General features: G+C 48.5%; 1 protein-coding gene across 2 annotated transcripts in view; it reads right to left on the bottom strand.

Annotated features, from left to right (window-relative positions):
• The window catches only part of LOC144107539 (sodium- and chloride-dependent glycine transporter 2-like), a 107412-nt gene that overhangs the window by 15884 nt on the left and 76179 nt on the right, over nt 1–15349 (bottom strand). For both annotated transcript variants that reach the window (XM_077640595.1, XM_077640594.1), the window contains exons 2-3: nt 8360–8648; nt 713–844 (exon numbers count right to left, since the gene is read on the bottom strand). In XM_077640595.1, the coding sequence (XP_077496721.1) occupies nt 713–844; nt 8360–8648 (421 nt within the window). The remainder of the gene's footprint in view (nt 1–712; nt 845–8359; nt 8649–15349) is intronic.

Below are 15349 nucleotides of genomic sequence, written 5' to 3'. Positions count from 1 at the left end.
GGAAATACTAAGCAAAATGTGTGCCAGGAACGCGTAGTTATTAAAAAGCGATAGTCAATGTAGCCGCTTGAGGAATGCTTCCGCTTGTGCACTGTTCCAGAATTGCAGCCAAATATGTGCATCAGCAAATTCAGTCTGATAAGACTACTGCATGATCTTAGAATGATTCATTCCCCTGTATCGTTTCATTAGCGCGAACGTCGTCGCAAATAACGCATCTTACGGTGTTATCTTGCAATTTTTTATTGTGTTTAGTAGAAGGAGTAAACATGCAGCGAGCAGTGGCAATACGGCTTATCTTGCAACGATTAAGCCCAAGACGCAACGACGTTGAGCAAAGCCGTATTTTGGCTGCCTAATTAGCATTCCCCTTTCTTGTTTGAGCAACTACGTTCGGCCTCTCTTTCTTAGGCATTTAAATTTTAACCACGATCAGACTCGAATGGCCAGCTTGCAGCACCTCAGAGATCCCGTGACCATATTTCAGGCTTTGAGAACACCATTAGTGATTCAGACTGCAATAGCCCCACATCTTTTCCCGATACGTAATCCGATCACTGGAAGAAGGGCGTGACGTAGAGTCTTGAAAGGAGCCAGGTGCGTCTCCTTTCGACCAGAGCTAAACATGATTACCGTGTCTCGCAAACGCAAACATGGTTCAAAGTTCAAAGGTGTCACATTGCCGCGCGTGCAGCAGAGCGTCTGTGTATACCTTTGCAGATGGGCGCACAGGCCCAGATGGTGAGTGGTCCCTGACCGGCGAACTGTCCGAAGGCGAGTTCCAGGAAATACATGGGCTTGCCGGCCAATGCAAGCATGATGAGGTACGGGATGAGGAAGGCGCCTGCGGGCAGCGATAAAAGACACGGAAGATATCCATTGTAGACAAGCAGCATAGAGTGAATATAACAACAGCCTCGATATTCTGTAAAAAGTGGCCGGTTACATGTCAGGGTCGCTTCTCAACACCATAAATGGACGCTATGCGCCAGGTACCTTTTCAAATATGCCCATTTTTAGAACGACGGCTGCATTACCTACTCTATCCGGGTTACATGGCAGGAGTTTTAATTAACAAAACGTAGCGCTGTGTTTCGTTGGCCAAAAGGCAGAGGCATAACTTGCGAGAAGTTCCCGATTACAAAAGTGTCCATATAAAGCTACAGCTCAACACCTAAGCACCGGGCATTTGGTGAATAAACACGTCGACATCACCGAGAAGAACGCCATCAGCGAATGTCGAGTTGACACCCGCCACAAATGGTTTCACAGCAGGCCTGCCTACAAGTAGGCAAAGATGCTTTCAGTAAGCACTGAGTGAAGAGCAAAAAATTTAAATCCCAGTCGGCGTCGGTAGTCACCAGAAGCTCGCGGTCACCTGCCAACGAGTCCCGCTACTATTTAGGCGGGCCAGGGAGAGAGGCGAGCACGAGAACGTTTCCTGTGTGCCCAAGTGAAACAGGTGACGACTGCAGTGAGTGCTATCATGAAAAGGGGTGTAAATATCTGCTCTTTGGTATGTATGGTACGCGGCATATGGGGCATGAAGTTCGACCACCTGGCGTTCTTTAGCGTGCATTGACATCGTACGGCACGCATGTGTTTTTGCATTTTGCCTGCATCGCGGCCGCCGCAGCCGGTGGATCGAACCCGCGACCTTATAATACGAAAATTAGTAAGTATCGCTTTCAATTTTTACCCCAAAAGGGAGTCAGATATCTTTTTTTTTTTTTGCACTACTGCCTTGAACGTACCCGGCAATCCGCAGGTTATAACGGCCAATTCTGTCGGTCATATTATCATTAAGGCGGATCGCAAGTACATCTATGTACTGTGATTTAGAGAGGCATTAAAGAGCACTAGATGGCCGAAATTCATAGGCACTCTTCCCTACGATGTGGCTAATGGTTCAAGTTGAGACAAGTGCTGTAATGGTAAACGTCTGTTAATTTAACGACTCGTTTTGCAACTGGATTCCACACTGTTTGCAGCAGAGACACTGAAGTGAACCTGCACACTATTTGTTTACTTCAGCAGGGCTGATCGACATCTTTTTTATGTGAACAAGTATGATCCGAAAACCATTAACGTGAATTCTTTCTTCAATGCAACCGCAGCCCCATACTGTTCATGGTTCTCGCAATCGAGCTCTTTGCCTTGTGCCACTGGGAAGGTAAGACGGACAGAAGCCGTAGAAAAGGGTTGAGCCAACTGATATGCTAATGCGCTGCAGAGTTCCTGAGGCTACTTAGCACAGGCGCTTCTGAGTACCCACCTTCCGAATGCGACTCTCGCGTGCCATTCCACCGCTCAAAGTGCGAGGCTAAGAGGCCCCTCCTCGGTACGACACAACTCGGCCTTTTGCATGAGTGGGTCTCCTCACCCCTAGAGCAGGGTTGTAGCGAGGAGGAGGAAAGCAAGCCTCTGCAGGGGACGGCAGGCGTGAGAAAGTGAAACACGTGCAGTGGATGGCTTTCGGAAGAGAAAGGGAAAAAGAGAGAGTGGCTGTCCCGGGAATTCCCCGCGTGCTCACGGAGGCCCACTGCTGAAGCAACGCGGGGTCTCGCCGACCCAGTTCGGCGTCCGGCGAGGGGACCGAGGGTGACTGAACCCGACGCGCTTGTTTGTGTAACGCCTCGCAGCCGGTAACCGCATTGCGTCCGCCAGCACGCGATGCGATTGTCGCCTGATAAGTAGAGTTTAGTTTGTCAGAAATACCTGGAGGCAAAAGTTGCGCTAGTGTCTTATGCGAGTTTGTTAAAAAGCACTTAATCAGCCACGGAAATGCCGGAATATGTGGTTTCGCATTCGATTTTTCTATGGTGGATCCGGAAACGTGGCTTCTGCTGCAGATTCCTGGCTGCGCCAAGATACTGTGGCTGTAGATCTGTAGTCACCGTAGCTGAGATGCTCTCCTCTATCGGGAGACTAAATTGTTTTAATTTGTTTCCCTAATTTTATTAATTTTAATTTATTTATTTGCGTTTCAGTAACTTTTTCAAACAAATCTAGCACAACTGAATGTTTCTTCTTAGGTTCGTACGGAAATTAGCAAAAGCATTTATTTGAAGTTCGCCTCGTTAAAAGTATTGTTACGCTCAAATTTTCGTTTCCGACACAGCATAATAGCCAAGCTGAATATGAAACCTTGTCTTCCCTGCATTCCCGTGGATAAGGAAGGGCTGTTTAAGAAACTTGCATAGACGGTGGCGCCACGTTCTCCTCTAGGAAGTTTTCAGGAACTAATGTTTGAGAAACTGTGTGGCCTAATAGACGAAGCGAGAGAGAGATTCTTCAGCATTGTATTGCTACTACCGCTGCTACGAGCGTTGCCAGCATCAGCCAAGAGTCACGTCTCGTTCAGTGCGATCTACACCATTATCCGACTCGAATGCCCCGCCGCGGTGGCTCAGTGGTTAGGGCGCTCGACTACTGATCCGGAGTTCCCGGGTCCGAACCCAACCGCGGCGGCTGCGTTTTTATGGAGGAAAAACGCTAAGCCGCCCGTGTGCTGTGCGATGTCAGTGCACGTTAAAGATCCCCAGGTGGTCGAAATTATTCCGGAGCCCTCCACTACGGCACCTCATTCTTCCTTTCTTCTTTCACTCCCTCCTTATCCCTTCCCTTACGGCGCGGTTCAGGTGTCCAACGATATATGAGACAGATACTGCGCCATTTCCTTTCCCCCAAAAAAACAATTATTATTAATTATTAATGCCTCGCCGCTCGGAACATTCCGAGCGACACGAAGTCTGGTCCTCATAGTCGATGTTGTGTCACGTGGTCAGGAACTAGCAGAGGGCACAATATTGAGAAGGGATGCCAAGAATAGCGGAAGGCTCCCGCACTCGTCGCCCTTCCAGAGACACAAAATTTCGCGCATACCGCATAACGACACGACCACCTAAGCACACTAAATACGGTCAAGCACCGCAGCACAACACGCCATCACTACATACAGTAGTGAGAGCGGCCTGCTTCGAGTATTGTAGGAGAGGTAGACTGACTTAGTACGCGCAGCTCTGAGGGCTCTGAAAACGACTGACAAGAAGCTGCTGCTGCATTCCTCCCAACTCCCCAACACCGGCTGAAAGCCATCCCTCCCTTGTAATAAAGGTTTCGTTAATTCATTCAATCGACTATAGTAAATATAGGCTCTCAGTCGTGCATCATTGCGACCAAAGGCAGTTAATGATTGAGGCGTCCCCCTTAGCGAACACGCGGGAGTGGAAAGTAAAACTTTGTTTTTGGCGCACTGTGGCGTGTGTTTTCTCTGCGCCACAAAAATCGAACTACTGCTGCTACCCGAGCAGCACAGGTTATCTGCCCAATATTGGAAATGTATTGGCAAAGGCCGGTCCTACGACGGAACAAAGTGAAACCATCCCTGTTCCAACCATTGGGCCCATTACCTGTGCTGCTTGAGTACTTGCAACAGGCCCGACGTGGCCTCAGCCGGAGAGTGGTCATATACGCGTACGTCGGTGAAATGGCTTCGGTAACTGGGATTCGTGAGCCAGCTAGCGACAGTGTAGTTCCTTTATAGGTCCCTTTAGTACAAAACTCAGCGATCACTTCGTGGCCTCATAGCCATGTGCTCACTGCGGTCGTAGGTTGCTCGACCTCGGAACTCTTGCCATTCTTCGCTGTTTACTATGCGATGGTATGGCGGCGCCACCCTTGTTTACTTATATTATTACAGGAATGCGCTTGAGGTCAGCGCTGTAGGGTCACCGCGTCCTTGCGTTCGCAAAAAAAAAATAGTTTTGATGAAATGAGAGGCTCTGCAACTTTCTCACTCCTCGTTGGACAGCTCAACCATGTCACAACGAAAGGGAAGAAGGTGGGAGCGCAAGAAGAAAAAACTGGACATAGTGGTTTGTTGTTTATGGGGTTTTAAAGTACCAAAGCGAGGCTATGAGGGACGCCGTAGTGGAGGGTTCCGTAAATTTCGACCGCCTGAGATTCTTTACCGTGCACTGACATCGCACAGCACACGGGCCTCTAGAATTTCGCCTCCATCGAAATTCGACCGCCGCGGCCGGGATCGAACCCGCATCTTTCGGGCCAGCAGCTGAGCGTCATAACCACTGAGCCACCAAGGCGGCCAGAGGTTCCGCAGTGAAGAGCCCCGGAATAATTTCGACCTCCTGGAAAGCCTTAAAAACAAAATAAAAAAATCTTCGATCGTGTCAGTGCTGTGGGGAGAGTGTTACGAAGAGAGGAAATAGCGGTAAGTTTTGGGAGCTTACGAGGAAAGGAAAGGCGCAGTAGCAACTCCAGCTCAGCCTGGCTGAGCAAAGCGAAGAGGAGAAGGTTATAAGGTGAGGAAGACGCATGCATTAACTTAGTAGTTTCGTACAGCAATCAACGGACACTCTGTCGTTCGTTTCTTTGGTTCCTAGTAACGCCGCAGTACATCTGGTACACTGCACCCTGCAGTACAGCGCTGCGCGCTTTTTTTCTTAGATTCTCCAAGCACTCACGCGTCACACCTCCGGCCCTTTTAACTGCGTCCGTGAATCCGCGCAATTCCTGGAATCCCGGGATCCTTTAGCATGCGCAGCAATGTGGCTCAGTAATGAATGCGCGTACGACTACCAGCACTAACACGTGCATGCGCTTGCATACTGCATGCCGCTCGTGCAACTCCAGTAGAAACGTCGGCGATAAATCATCGCCGCTAAAGCGGCTGAGAACTCCAGCTGCGCACAACCTTGGCATCGCTCAAACCGCTGGCCGCCCTTTCTCCTCGAGGCGAATTCCCAAAATATACAAAGAAAAGAACGCTGCCCGGGTGTGCCAAGTCGACCCCCTTCATTTCTGCACGTGCCAAGAAGAACACGGAGCAGTCTGAGTAACGCCCAAAGGCACGCAATCTAAGGCGCGAAACGCACACATAGGCGTGAGTCGTTTGTTATTTGACCTCGTCGTCGTTCTGCAATAGGTGAGACAGGGGAAATCCGCGCCACCTACGCATCGTACAAGGAGGGAATTCAGTGTCTGCCGTTAAGTGACTCTTTCTAGGCCGAGGATTCGTCATTTGCAGTCGGTACAGCGGCCTGGCCCCGATGCTTCTAGGCTGAAGATACGATAGGAGCATAATATTTTCAGCAGTTGGCGTAAACGGCTCCACACATTCCACGGTAGAGAACAAAAAACTATGATTGCGTTAATCAGTGTCTAACGAATCAAAAGAAAAATTCGACATACCTGTGTCCACAGACAACACAAAAATACTCGAGGATACCTTAAAAGATTAGAAGCGGCTCCCGTAATTTCTAAAATTGGTCGCCGATTGTTGTAGATGTGTGCTCCATGGTGTAATCGTATCCATGCCCTGTCTGAGTTGTATGTACGGGCTCGACGCAATGCGCAATATCTCTGGGAAGCGGACATTGCGTCCCATCCGCTGCAAGTGCTGCACCGGCTTCCTCTACTGAAATTATCTGCAGGATACGCCGTATTACATAAAAGAATTTCTCCGCCGCTCCACGTGTGCTTTATTTCCACCGCATAGGTCCAACCTTGCCGGTAGTTTAACTCGCCGTGAGGATGTGGCGTTCCGGACAATCCGGGTGGATGCTGCGCTGACGCCTGTGGTCAGTGCCTCCTAGGCATCACAGGCCTCGTTTTTGTACGGCTCCTTCTGCCCCGCTTCTGCTGCAGAGGCGACGTTGCATCACTTTATGCCAATTTGCCCCGGACATCGGGAGCCACGCAAGCGACACCTCGGCATTCAGGGTTACCACCCCAGCCGACCTCCGAACACTCGAATCTGGACCCATGGGCCCCAATACCGGGCCTTGATGGCATTCATAGCAGACACCGGCCTGCACTTGTGCCTATAACCCTCTTATGTCGAAGGGCATATTTGCGCAATAAAAAAAATGGGTTGCAGTTCTGCTATGCCAAACTTCCATATCCTTTAACGGGGTTAGCGTGTCTGGCTCCGTAGTGCCTCCCTCCTGCCGCTAGGCGATGCTACAGCTGCTGGTTCCAGCTTGGAACATAGGAAGAAAACGGCGTTAAATGGCTAATACCCGAAATTAGAACTGGAAGTTTAAAAATAGTACAAGGCAGATGTGATCGCTACTTAAATTATTTAGGTAAGGTCCATCCGTTCACCGTGCTGACAGTATCTGGTAAAATGGCGGCCGGACTTGGCACTGCTATATGCACTAGGGTGGCACGCAGGCGTGTTCTTTGTCGAAAGTGCACATGGCGCAGCCACTTCGAGGGGTGAGGCAGCAAGGGAACGCACACCGTTTTGGGGGGCAACTGGCAACTCACACAAAAGCCTAAAGTTAGAATTGGGGACAAGATTGGTCCGCGTTTAAAAAAAAACTATCTACTATCGCCTTAATGGTTCTAACATTCATTAACCTAAGCTGCACAGTATTGTATTGTAGCAAATCAACGCTAGCTGGAAAGCGATAACTATTACGCGCACAAAGATTCAGCCTGTGCGGGATGCTCGTGCTGAATCCTTGCCATCAGCCCTCCCTCACTCTCTGTTGTAAGGAGGCGAAATGAATACAAATACTAACGTCGAAGCGCTCCTTGTTTTGTAAAATTTAGCAAAAGGCGAAAGGCACGGGTCATGTGCGCGCCTCTGTGAGGTGAAATCCCGTGCGGGATGCCCGTGCTGGACTCCCGTCCTCTGGGTCACGTTTCGCTGCTTTTTACGACGGCGACCAACACGCTTTGACCGGGAACCTTCGCAATAACAGTTAGCGCTGCTGAAAATACGGACAAAGTAGTACACCACTGCAAATAAACGAGCACAGAAACATCAAGTCGAGATTACGCATGTCGACAAACTTATCTGCGGCAATATTTGAAGAAAACCCGTTTAACTACAAATACACAATTTCAACATTTTTTTGGCGACGACGTATGAGGCCGAAGGTGGAGCCGTCTCTCCCATAACCAAGAATTTTGGGCAAAAGCAGTTTTCAGCAAGAACTGTTTTATAATGTATTGTAACATTTCAATGTAACAGTGAATATATCTCCAGATCTCCCGTCAAGAGGCCTGCATTTCTTTTTGCTATTACCATTTTTGTTATCTTCAAAAATGTTTCCCGTTGGTTTTCTCTGGCACCGTCTGCTCGATGCGAGCGGTGTAAAAGCTTAAAAAGAAAGATTTTGCTACGCATTAGAAGAATGGGCCATTGCGATCAATATCCACGACAGTAGCTTGCAATAGTGCAATATTCAAAATTTTGGTCCAAGAATGTTGGACATGAGAGCACGCTGAGCTATCAGTCTGCGAGAAAGTTTTGTTTGTATTCACCGATTCTTCAAGTTAAGCCCTGCTCCAGCAGGCTAACCGCGGTTTACAACTGGCAACGCACCTCCTCCATTCTGGTAGGCCAGGTAGGGAAAGCGCCAGACGTTGCCGATGCCCACGGAGAGGCCGACGCAGGAGAGTAGGAACTCCCAGCGGCTGCCCCAGTTGCCCCGCGACGTGATCGACGCCGAGCGCTCCCTGAGGGTCGGCGGAGGACCGAAGGGGTCCTCGTCCTCCTCTTCCTCGTCCTGGGGTGGCTTCTGCTCCGGCTTCACCGCGGCCGGAGGGGGATGCGCAGCGGCCCCATCGTAGCCGTTCAGGTGCACCGGAGTTAGCGTCAGAGACCCCGAATTCTGCGTACACAAAAGAAGAGAGAGAATTCGCTTTATTGAGGAAGCACAGATTAAGTGTTGACAGTGTTCATACCCTGGAGCACCAAGGCTGGCTCGTCCTCAAACTGAGCCGAAGCAAGCATGAATAGCAGTTTACCAATATCCCTCAAGTGAAAACTGTACAACAGCTGTATCTTACCGGCACTCACCTACGGGGCAGAAATGTGGAGGCTAACGAAAAGGGCTCAGGTTAAGTTAAGGACAACGCAGCGAGCCATGGAAAGAAAAATGATAGGTGTAACGTTAAGAGACCGGAACCGGGCAGAGTGGGTGAGGGAACAAACGTGGGTTAGTGACATCCTAGTCGAAATCGAGAGGAATAAATGGGCTTGGGCAGGACATGTAATGCGAAGGCAAGATAACCGCTGGTCCTTAAGGGTAACAGAGTGGATTCCAAGAGAAAGTAAGCGTAGCAGGGGGCGGCAGAAGGTTAGGTAGGCGGATTAGATTAAGAAGTTTGCAGGATTATATGGTGGGTACAGCTGGCAAAGGATAGGGTTAATTGGAGAGACATGGGAGAGGCCCTTGCCCAGCAGTGGGTGTAGTCAGGCTGATGACGATGATGATGAAGCATTGTGCTCCAGAAGGGTGGAGGTGTATGTTATGTAGTGGGATGAACAGTGCCACTGGCCACTGCAAAAGATAATGCTCCAACTTGACATAGGCATACAGAGGGAGAGTTTTGGTGACTGACATCAGAACAGAGTCACTGCAAGTAGAGCTCAGCGGAATTAGAAGGGTATTTGAATTTCCCTAGGGGTTGGTGTGGGTGGAAAGGATGTGAGAGTGAAAAAGGTGAGACATTCGAGAATGAATGGTAGTCCGAGGAGAAGTTGAAAAGGATAAATGCGGATAAGAACCAGCGCTCCATTAAATTTTAACGCTGCCGCATAGAGGCGTTATTGGCATCATGACGTTGCGCACGGAAATGGCGACGTCATTCCAGTAGTCTTGATAAAAAATGAATTTGCTTTGCATGACAAGAGTAAGAAGCATAAACTAACACAATACGAGCCTACTTTCCTGAGGGCATCTGCTTTGAGGATTTGTCTGACGTACTGGTTCTTATGTCTCCGTTATTACAAATCTACTCCACTTTGGGGAATTCCCCTACACATTTAACCAAGCCACTAAGACGTCAAACGGAAAGCCCAGTAGTAAGACGTCAAACGCCCTGTATCACGTAGGTAAGACTACGACATACAGGGCCACCTCCGCATCAATCTGAACAGGTGCGATAAAGAATATGTGCCCGCACAAAGGCTCAGATAAGCACGCACTGTGCTTATCTTGGATAAGCGGTCAGGTGACACCAGACTGACCGTGTCGCTTGCTAAGAACCCACTATCATCGCCGCGTTCTTACCATTCCAGTCCCGAGTGTCTTTTGAGTAGAGCCGCCGTCACGCTGTGCATCGACAAGAGGATGTGGAAACTTACTCTGATAATCCAGGCGTGCATTTACGCTTACAATGCGAAAAACTCGCCTTGCGTGTATACCCCTAATTTAATAATCAAGAGCCGTACGTTCCTAATAATCTATTGGATAAGCAGAACTGTTTTTGAAAGGCGTCTTTTAGCACTGTTATATTCGCGCTTAACTCTATATCTTTGTAATTCCCCAATTGCATTGCGCATAACATTGGCACTGCGACACAGTTCTTCACGCACATGCTGGAATAAGGAACGCAGCAAACTCCTTTTCCCAAGGCGGAGCTTCACAGTCATGCTCACATAGACGACTGAGTGAAGGTACACACTTGTGACCCTTACTAAAGAGCCGCCGCGGTGGCCGAGTGGTTATGGAGCTCGGCTGCTGGCCCGAAAGACGCGGGCTTGATCCCGGCCGCGGTGGTCGAATTTCGATGAAGGCGAAATTCTAGAGGCCCATGTACTGTTCGATGTCAGTGCACATTAAAGAACCCCAGTTGGTCGAAATTTCCGGAGCCCTTCACTACGGCGTCTCTCAAAGCCTGAGTCGCTTTGGGACGTTAAACCCCAATAAACCATAAACCTTGCTAAAGATATACATTTTCGCATTTTGTGCGCCCCTTTTTCCTGAAAGGTAAAAAGTACCTTATAACTCCGTAGCCGATATACATCAATAAAACATTTTGATGGTTAATTTACAGGTTACGCTGTACCCTTCATTTTTTATAAGTTACACTGTAAACTTTTTTATTGTCTGTTGCACTTTACCAGTCACTCTGCGCCCTTTCGTCTCATCGTCCCTACTGTACATTTTGTTTTTATTCTTTGCCACCTCATTAACAAAGACAATGGTTTTCATGTCGACCGTGCCTTCACTGGGTGTACATTTCACTTGACGATACTGATTATGGGGCTAATCCAGAGTACAAAACCTGCTCCTGATGCACTTCGGGAAATTTTAAAAGCTGGATTAGTCTTTAATAAATACAACCTGCAAGATTGCAGTTGCAGCATAAAGGATAAAACCAACAAGTTAAGATCAGCCCATGTTCAGCCATCACTCGGACAACCAGCCCGCTATTTTTTTTAGTATGTACACTGAACAAAAACAGTAATCTACGGCATAGTTCATCATTCACGAACATGTACACGTTTCACGTCGAACTTTGCTCCGTATGCCTCCCGTCCACAGCCACCAAGTTACGTGCTGAAATTTTGTTACAATGATCGCATGAAAATTGGTTTTGGGGAAAGGAAATGTCGCAGTACCTGTCTCACATATCAGTGGGCGCCTGAACCACGCCATTAGGGAAGGGATTAAGAAGAGACTCAGAGAAGAAAGGAAGAAAGGGGTACGGTAGTGGAGGGCTCCGGAATGATTTCGACCACCTGGGGATCTTAACGTGCACTGATATCGCACAGCACATGGGCGCCTTAGCATTTCGCCCCCCCGAAGCGCAGCCGCCGCAACCGGGTTCGAACCCGAGTACTACTGATCAATAGCCGAGCGCCTTAACCACTGAGCCACCACGGCGGGTACAATGATCGCATCAAGGACTCTTTTGGGGACAAACATCGTTATTGAAAAATTGGCTTTCAAAATTGGTTTTCAGTAAAGGAATTGGCGCAGTATGTGTCTCGCATCTTGGCGGGCACCTGAACCGCGCCGTAAGGGGAGGGATAAAGGAGGAACTGAGAGAAGAAAGTAAAAAAGAGGTGCCGTAGTGGAGGTATCCGGAATAATTTCGACCATCTGGGGATCTTTAATTACAGGATATCGTAACTGAAAGCTGCCCTCACCCCTCCACTAGTCAAGAACATTGCTATCCAGCTAGGCCTGACCCAGGTAAGACATAGCCCCCATATGACCAATGTGTCGACTAATCTATAAAGTGGCCCCATGGAACATTTAACTGTTATCCTTAGCATTAAGCAAACTCTCAACTGAATTCTCCCGTAGCTCGTCCTTTTGTAGCAATCTTTCATCCACGTACATCTTAAAACACAGCTGACGCCGAATCTCGTGTCAGATTACGTGAACACCGTTGCAACTTTTTACTCCTTATCATCTCATGCTCAGCTCGGACTATCTCACTGTATGCTCTATTTTCCTTCTTTCCCTCTTCAGGAATCTTCACACTTGAGCCATTTACTCCTCAGAAATAGGTTATAAGCAGCACTGGGCGGATAAAACAATGCTATCATCGCTGTACTACGCACGGTCCAAATCGCAGCGTTGTCAGCGAAAAACCAGAGCACAAGGATCGGTAAGGTGTCTCAAGTGGCCTAATTTCAGCGGTCCGCGAGAGCAAAGAAACAAGGGTCAGTGTGTCGTATGCACGTGTTTACAACATGGCTAAACGGGTACTGGATAAAACTTGAAACTGTCCCGCAAATACGCCCCAATAAAGAAGCAGTACCAGCGTCCATTGCCCCACTACCCCATGCGTTTAGGATTGCGCAGTGAAAAGGACCAAGGGTCTCTTTTGTGTCACTTCTGTCTTCTTAAAGACCGAGATATGCGGAGAACAGGGGTGTGACCGCCAAACCGCCGGCTCCCGTGCATAATGCCGATGTGCTTGGAGGAGGGTGAAAGGAAGAAAACGGAGAGGGAAAGCTTTGGGAATTCCATGACTACGGCAGACAGCTTATGGTAGAAAGGAGGGCAGGCGTAGGAGAAAGAAAGCATGCACAAACACAATATTGGCGCCGACTTACGGAGCTCTCTATTTTTGGACAATCCACGCCTTCGTATGTGTACATAGATCGGAGCCACATGAAGACAAAAAGCCACACAGGAAAAAAATGCGCCTGCTTATGAAACTGTCCGCCCAAGAGGAAGCACCTCCAAACCAGGGCCCGCCGCGGTGGCTCAGTGGTTATGGCGCTCGGCTGCTGACCCGAAAGACGTGGGTTTGATCCCGGCCGCGGCGGTCGAATTTCGATGGAGGCAAAATTGTAGAGGTCCGCGTACTGCGCGATCTCACTGCCCGTTAAAGAGCCCCAGGTGGTCGAAATTACCGGCGCCCTTCACTACGGCCCCCTCATAGCTTCAGTCGCTCTGGGACATCAAACCTCCATCATCATCATCATCATCAGCCTGACTACACCCACTGCAGGGCAAAGGCCTCTCCTATATCTCTCCAATTAACCCGGTCCTTTGCCAGCTGCGCCCACCCTATGCCTGCGAACTTCTTAATCTCCTCCGCCCACCGAACCTTCTGCCGCCCCCTGCTACGCTTGCCTTCTCTTGGAATCCACTCCGTTACCCTTAAGGACGAGCGGTTATCTTGTCTTCACAATACATATCCTGCCCAAGCCCGTTTCTTCCTCTTGATTTCGACTAGGAAAACTAAAACCTCCAAACCACTTCGTATCTATTACAGCATTGTAGGCTCGCGATAAAAGTTGTTAGTGGCTGCTGCGCGGCGGCGGCATGGGCAGCCAATGACGCATGGGGCCTAGCATGCACCACTGCAAAGTTTACAAAATGAGTCTATGCCGCTCGACAGATTAGCGATATCGACCCATCCTTTTAGTCTGATCTTTCGAGTAGAAGGCTGGCGAAACCACGCTGATTGATCGTTCGGGCTTATCTACTGCGCCGCACTTGACGCAAATACGCTATATCTAGTTTACGCGAGTAACATCGAGATAAATGCGACGCGTCGTCGATTGTTCGAACGTATTGTGAGTGGAAGGTATGTTGCGAAAGAGCTATCGGCTGGAACTATGTGGCCTTGTGACCGACGATTACGATGTCACAAGCGTCAGCAGTGTACACAGAGACAGACCACTCACGGAATGGTTCTAAGTGCTTGATGGAGGGGAAAAAAGCACCGGGATTTTTCGTACTGTACCTGAGTAAAAAGCAAGCCCAATAGCTAGTACACTCCCCTTTTGACTAACCTAACACCACTCACTCACCAAGTGAGCACGCTCTTCAGCCTCGTGGATCGATCACTTGGTTTCAGATGGCACATTAGCGAGTTACCTTCAAAGAACAACCTTGAGAGGCCAACATTCTATGGTCATTCTAAGGCCAACGTTCTAAGACCACGTTCTAACTCCAACATCAACGTACGACGTTGAAAGGCCAATCACCAAAGGCCAGCCTTAGAATTGAAACCTAAAAAACCAGCCTTAAAAGTGCAACCCTCAAATATTTACCAATTCCTCAGCCATAACGACCTTTATCGTCAAGGCCGACTTGGTTTATGGTTTATGGGGGTTTAACGTCCCAAAGCGACTCAGGCTATGAAAGACACCGTAGTGAAGGGCTCCGGAAATTTCGACCACCTGGGGTTCGTTAACGTGCCAAGGCCGACTTGGATTTGCACTGCTGGATAACGCGGAAGCATGTGGCAGCGGCATATGACTGCGGCGTATTCTTCCCCAGAAATGCTCTAGTGTGGGAGGGCGCTTCGCACATGGTTAGCAAGGCGGGAAGAGGCGTTTGCTCTATATGTACGCCCGTTTAATCAGGTAGTGACGGAGCAACCTGTACCCAGACACGCATCTCGTGACACATACACCGTTAAGACGGAATGAAACGCAAACACGCATAAGCCGAAATTTCCTACTTCGGAGCGAGATATTCCTATGCAACCGCGGTTTATGAACATGCACTTTTTTGTAGACCCTTTTACTTTTTCTAGACCGGTATTAATAAAAGCACTTATTTAAAGCGGCCACATTACAGACCAGAGAGAGTAGACAACACAAAAAAGATGAAGATTTATCTATGCCGTAATAATGTATAATAGTGTTGATTTTCCCTAACACAGTTCTTCACTGAATAATCTTCCTAATGAAGTGGTTTGCGCATTAAGTTTTCAAGCAGTTGTTAAAATGTTAACTTGATGTCCCTTTTGTTCTAGTTGATATTAACTTGTAGTGAATTCATTTCTTCTCGTTTGCTTATGTTGTGTTACCTTGCTGACTTGTTCCCAATATCTTTGCGTGTGATATTATACGTTGTTAACCCCCTGAAATAATGCCTCATGGGCGCTGCAGATACTTGTAATAATTAAGTAAATAAAAATGAACCGGGCTAGTTTTACACTCCAGCCCTAAGTAGACGGATACAATATTTTGATTTGTTCAAAGGCTCTGTGTTCCATTCCGGCCTGACTGCGGTGTTCTTCAGGACAGCACAGGATATATTTGCAGACAACATGGCAGAAGCACTAAACATGGCTGACTTCTGTAGTGCTCCTATTGTTCCCGAAG

Source organism: Amblyomma americanum, chromosome 10 (genome assembly GCF_052857255.1).
Source record: "Amblyomma americanum isolate KBUSLIRL-KWMA chromosome 10, ASM5285725v1, whole genome shotgun sequence".
Lineage (NCBI taxonomy): Eukaryota > Metazoa > Arthropoda > Arachnida > Ixodida > Ixodidae > Amblyomma > Amblyomma americanum.
The sequence above is the reverse complement of the archived record's forward strand: the minus strand, read 5'-3'. Positions and strand labels throughout refer to the sequence as shown.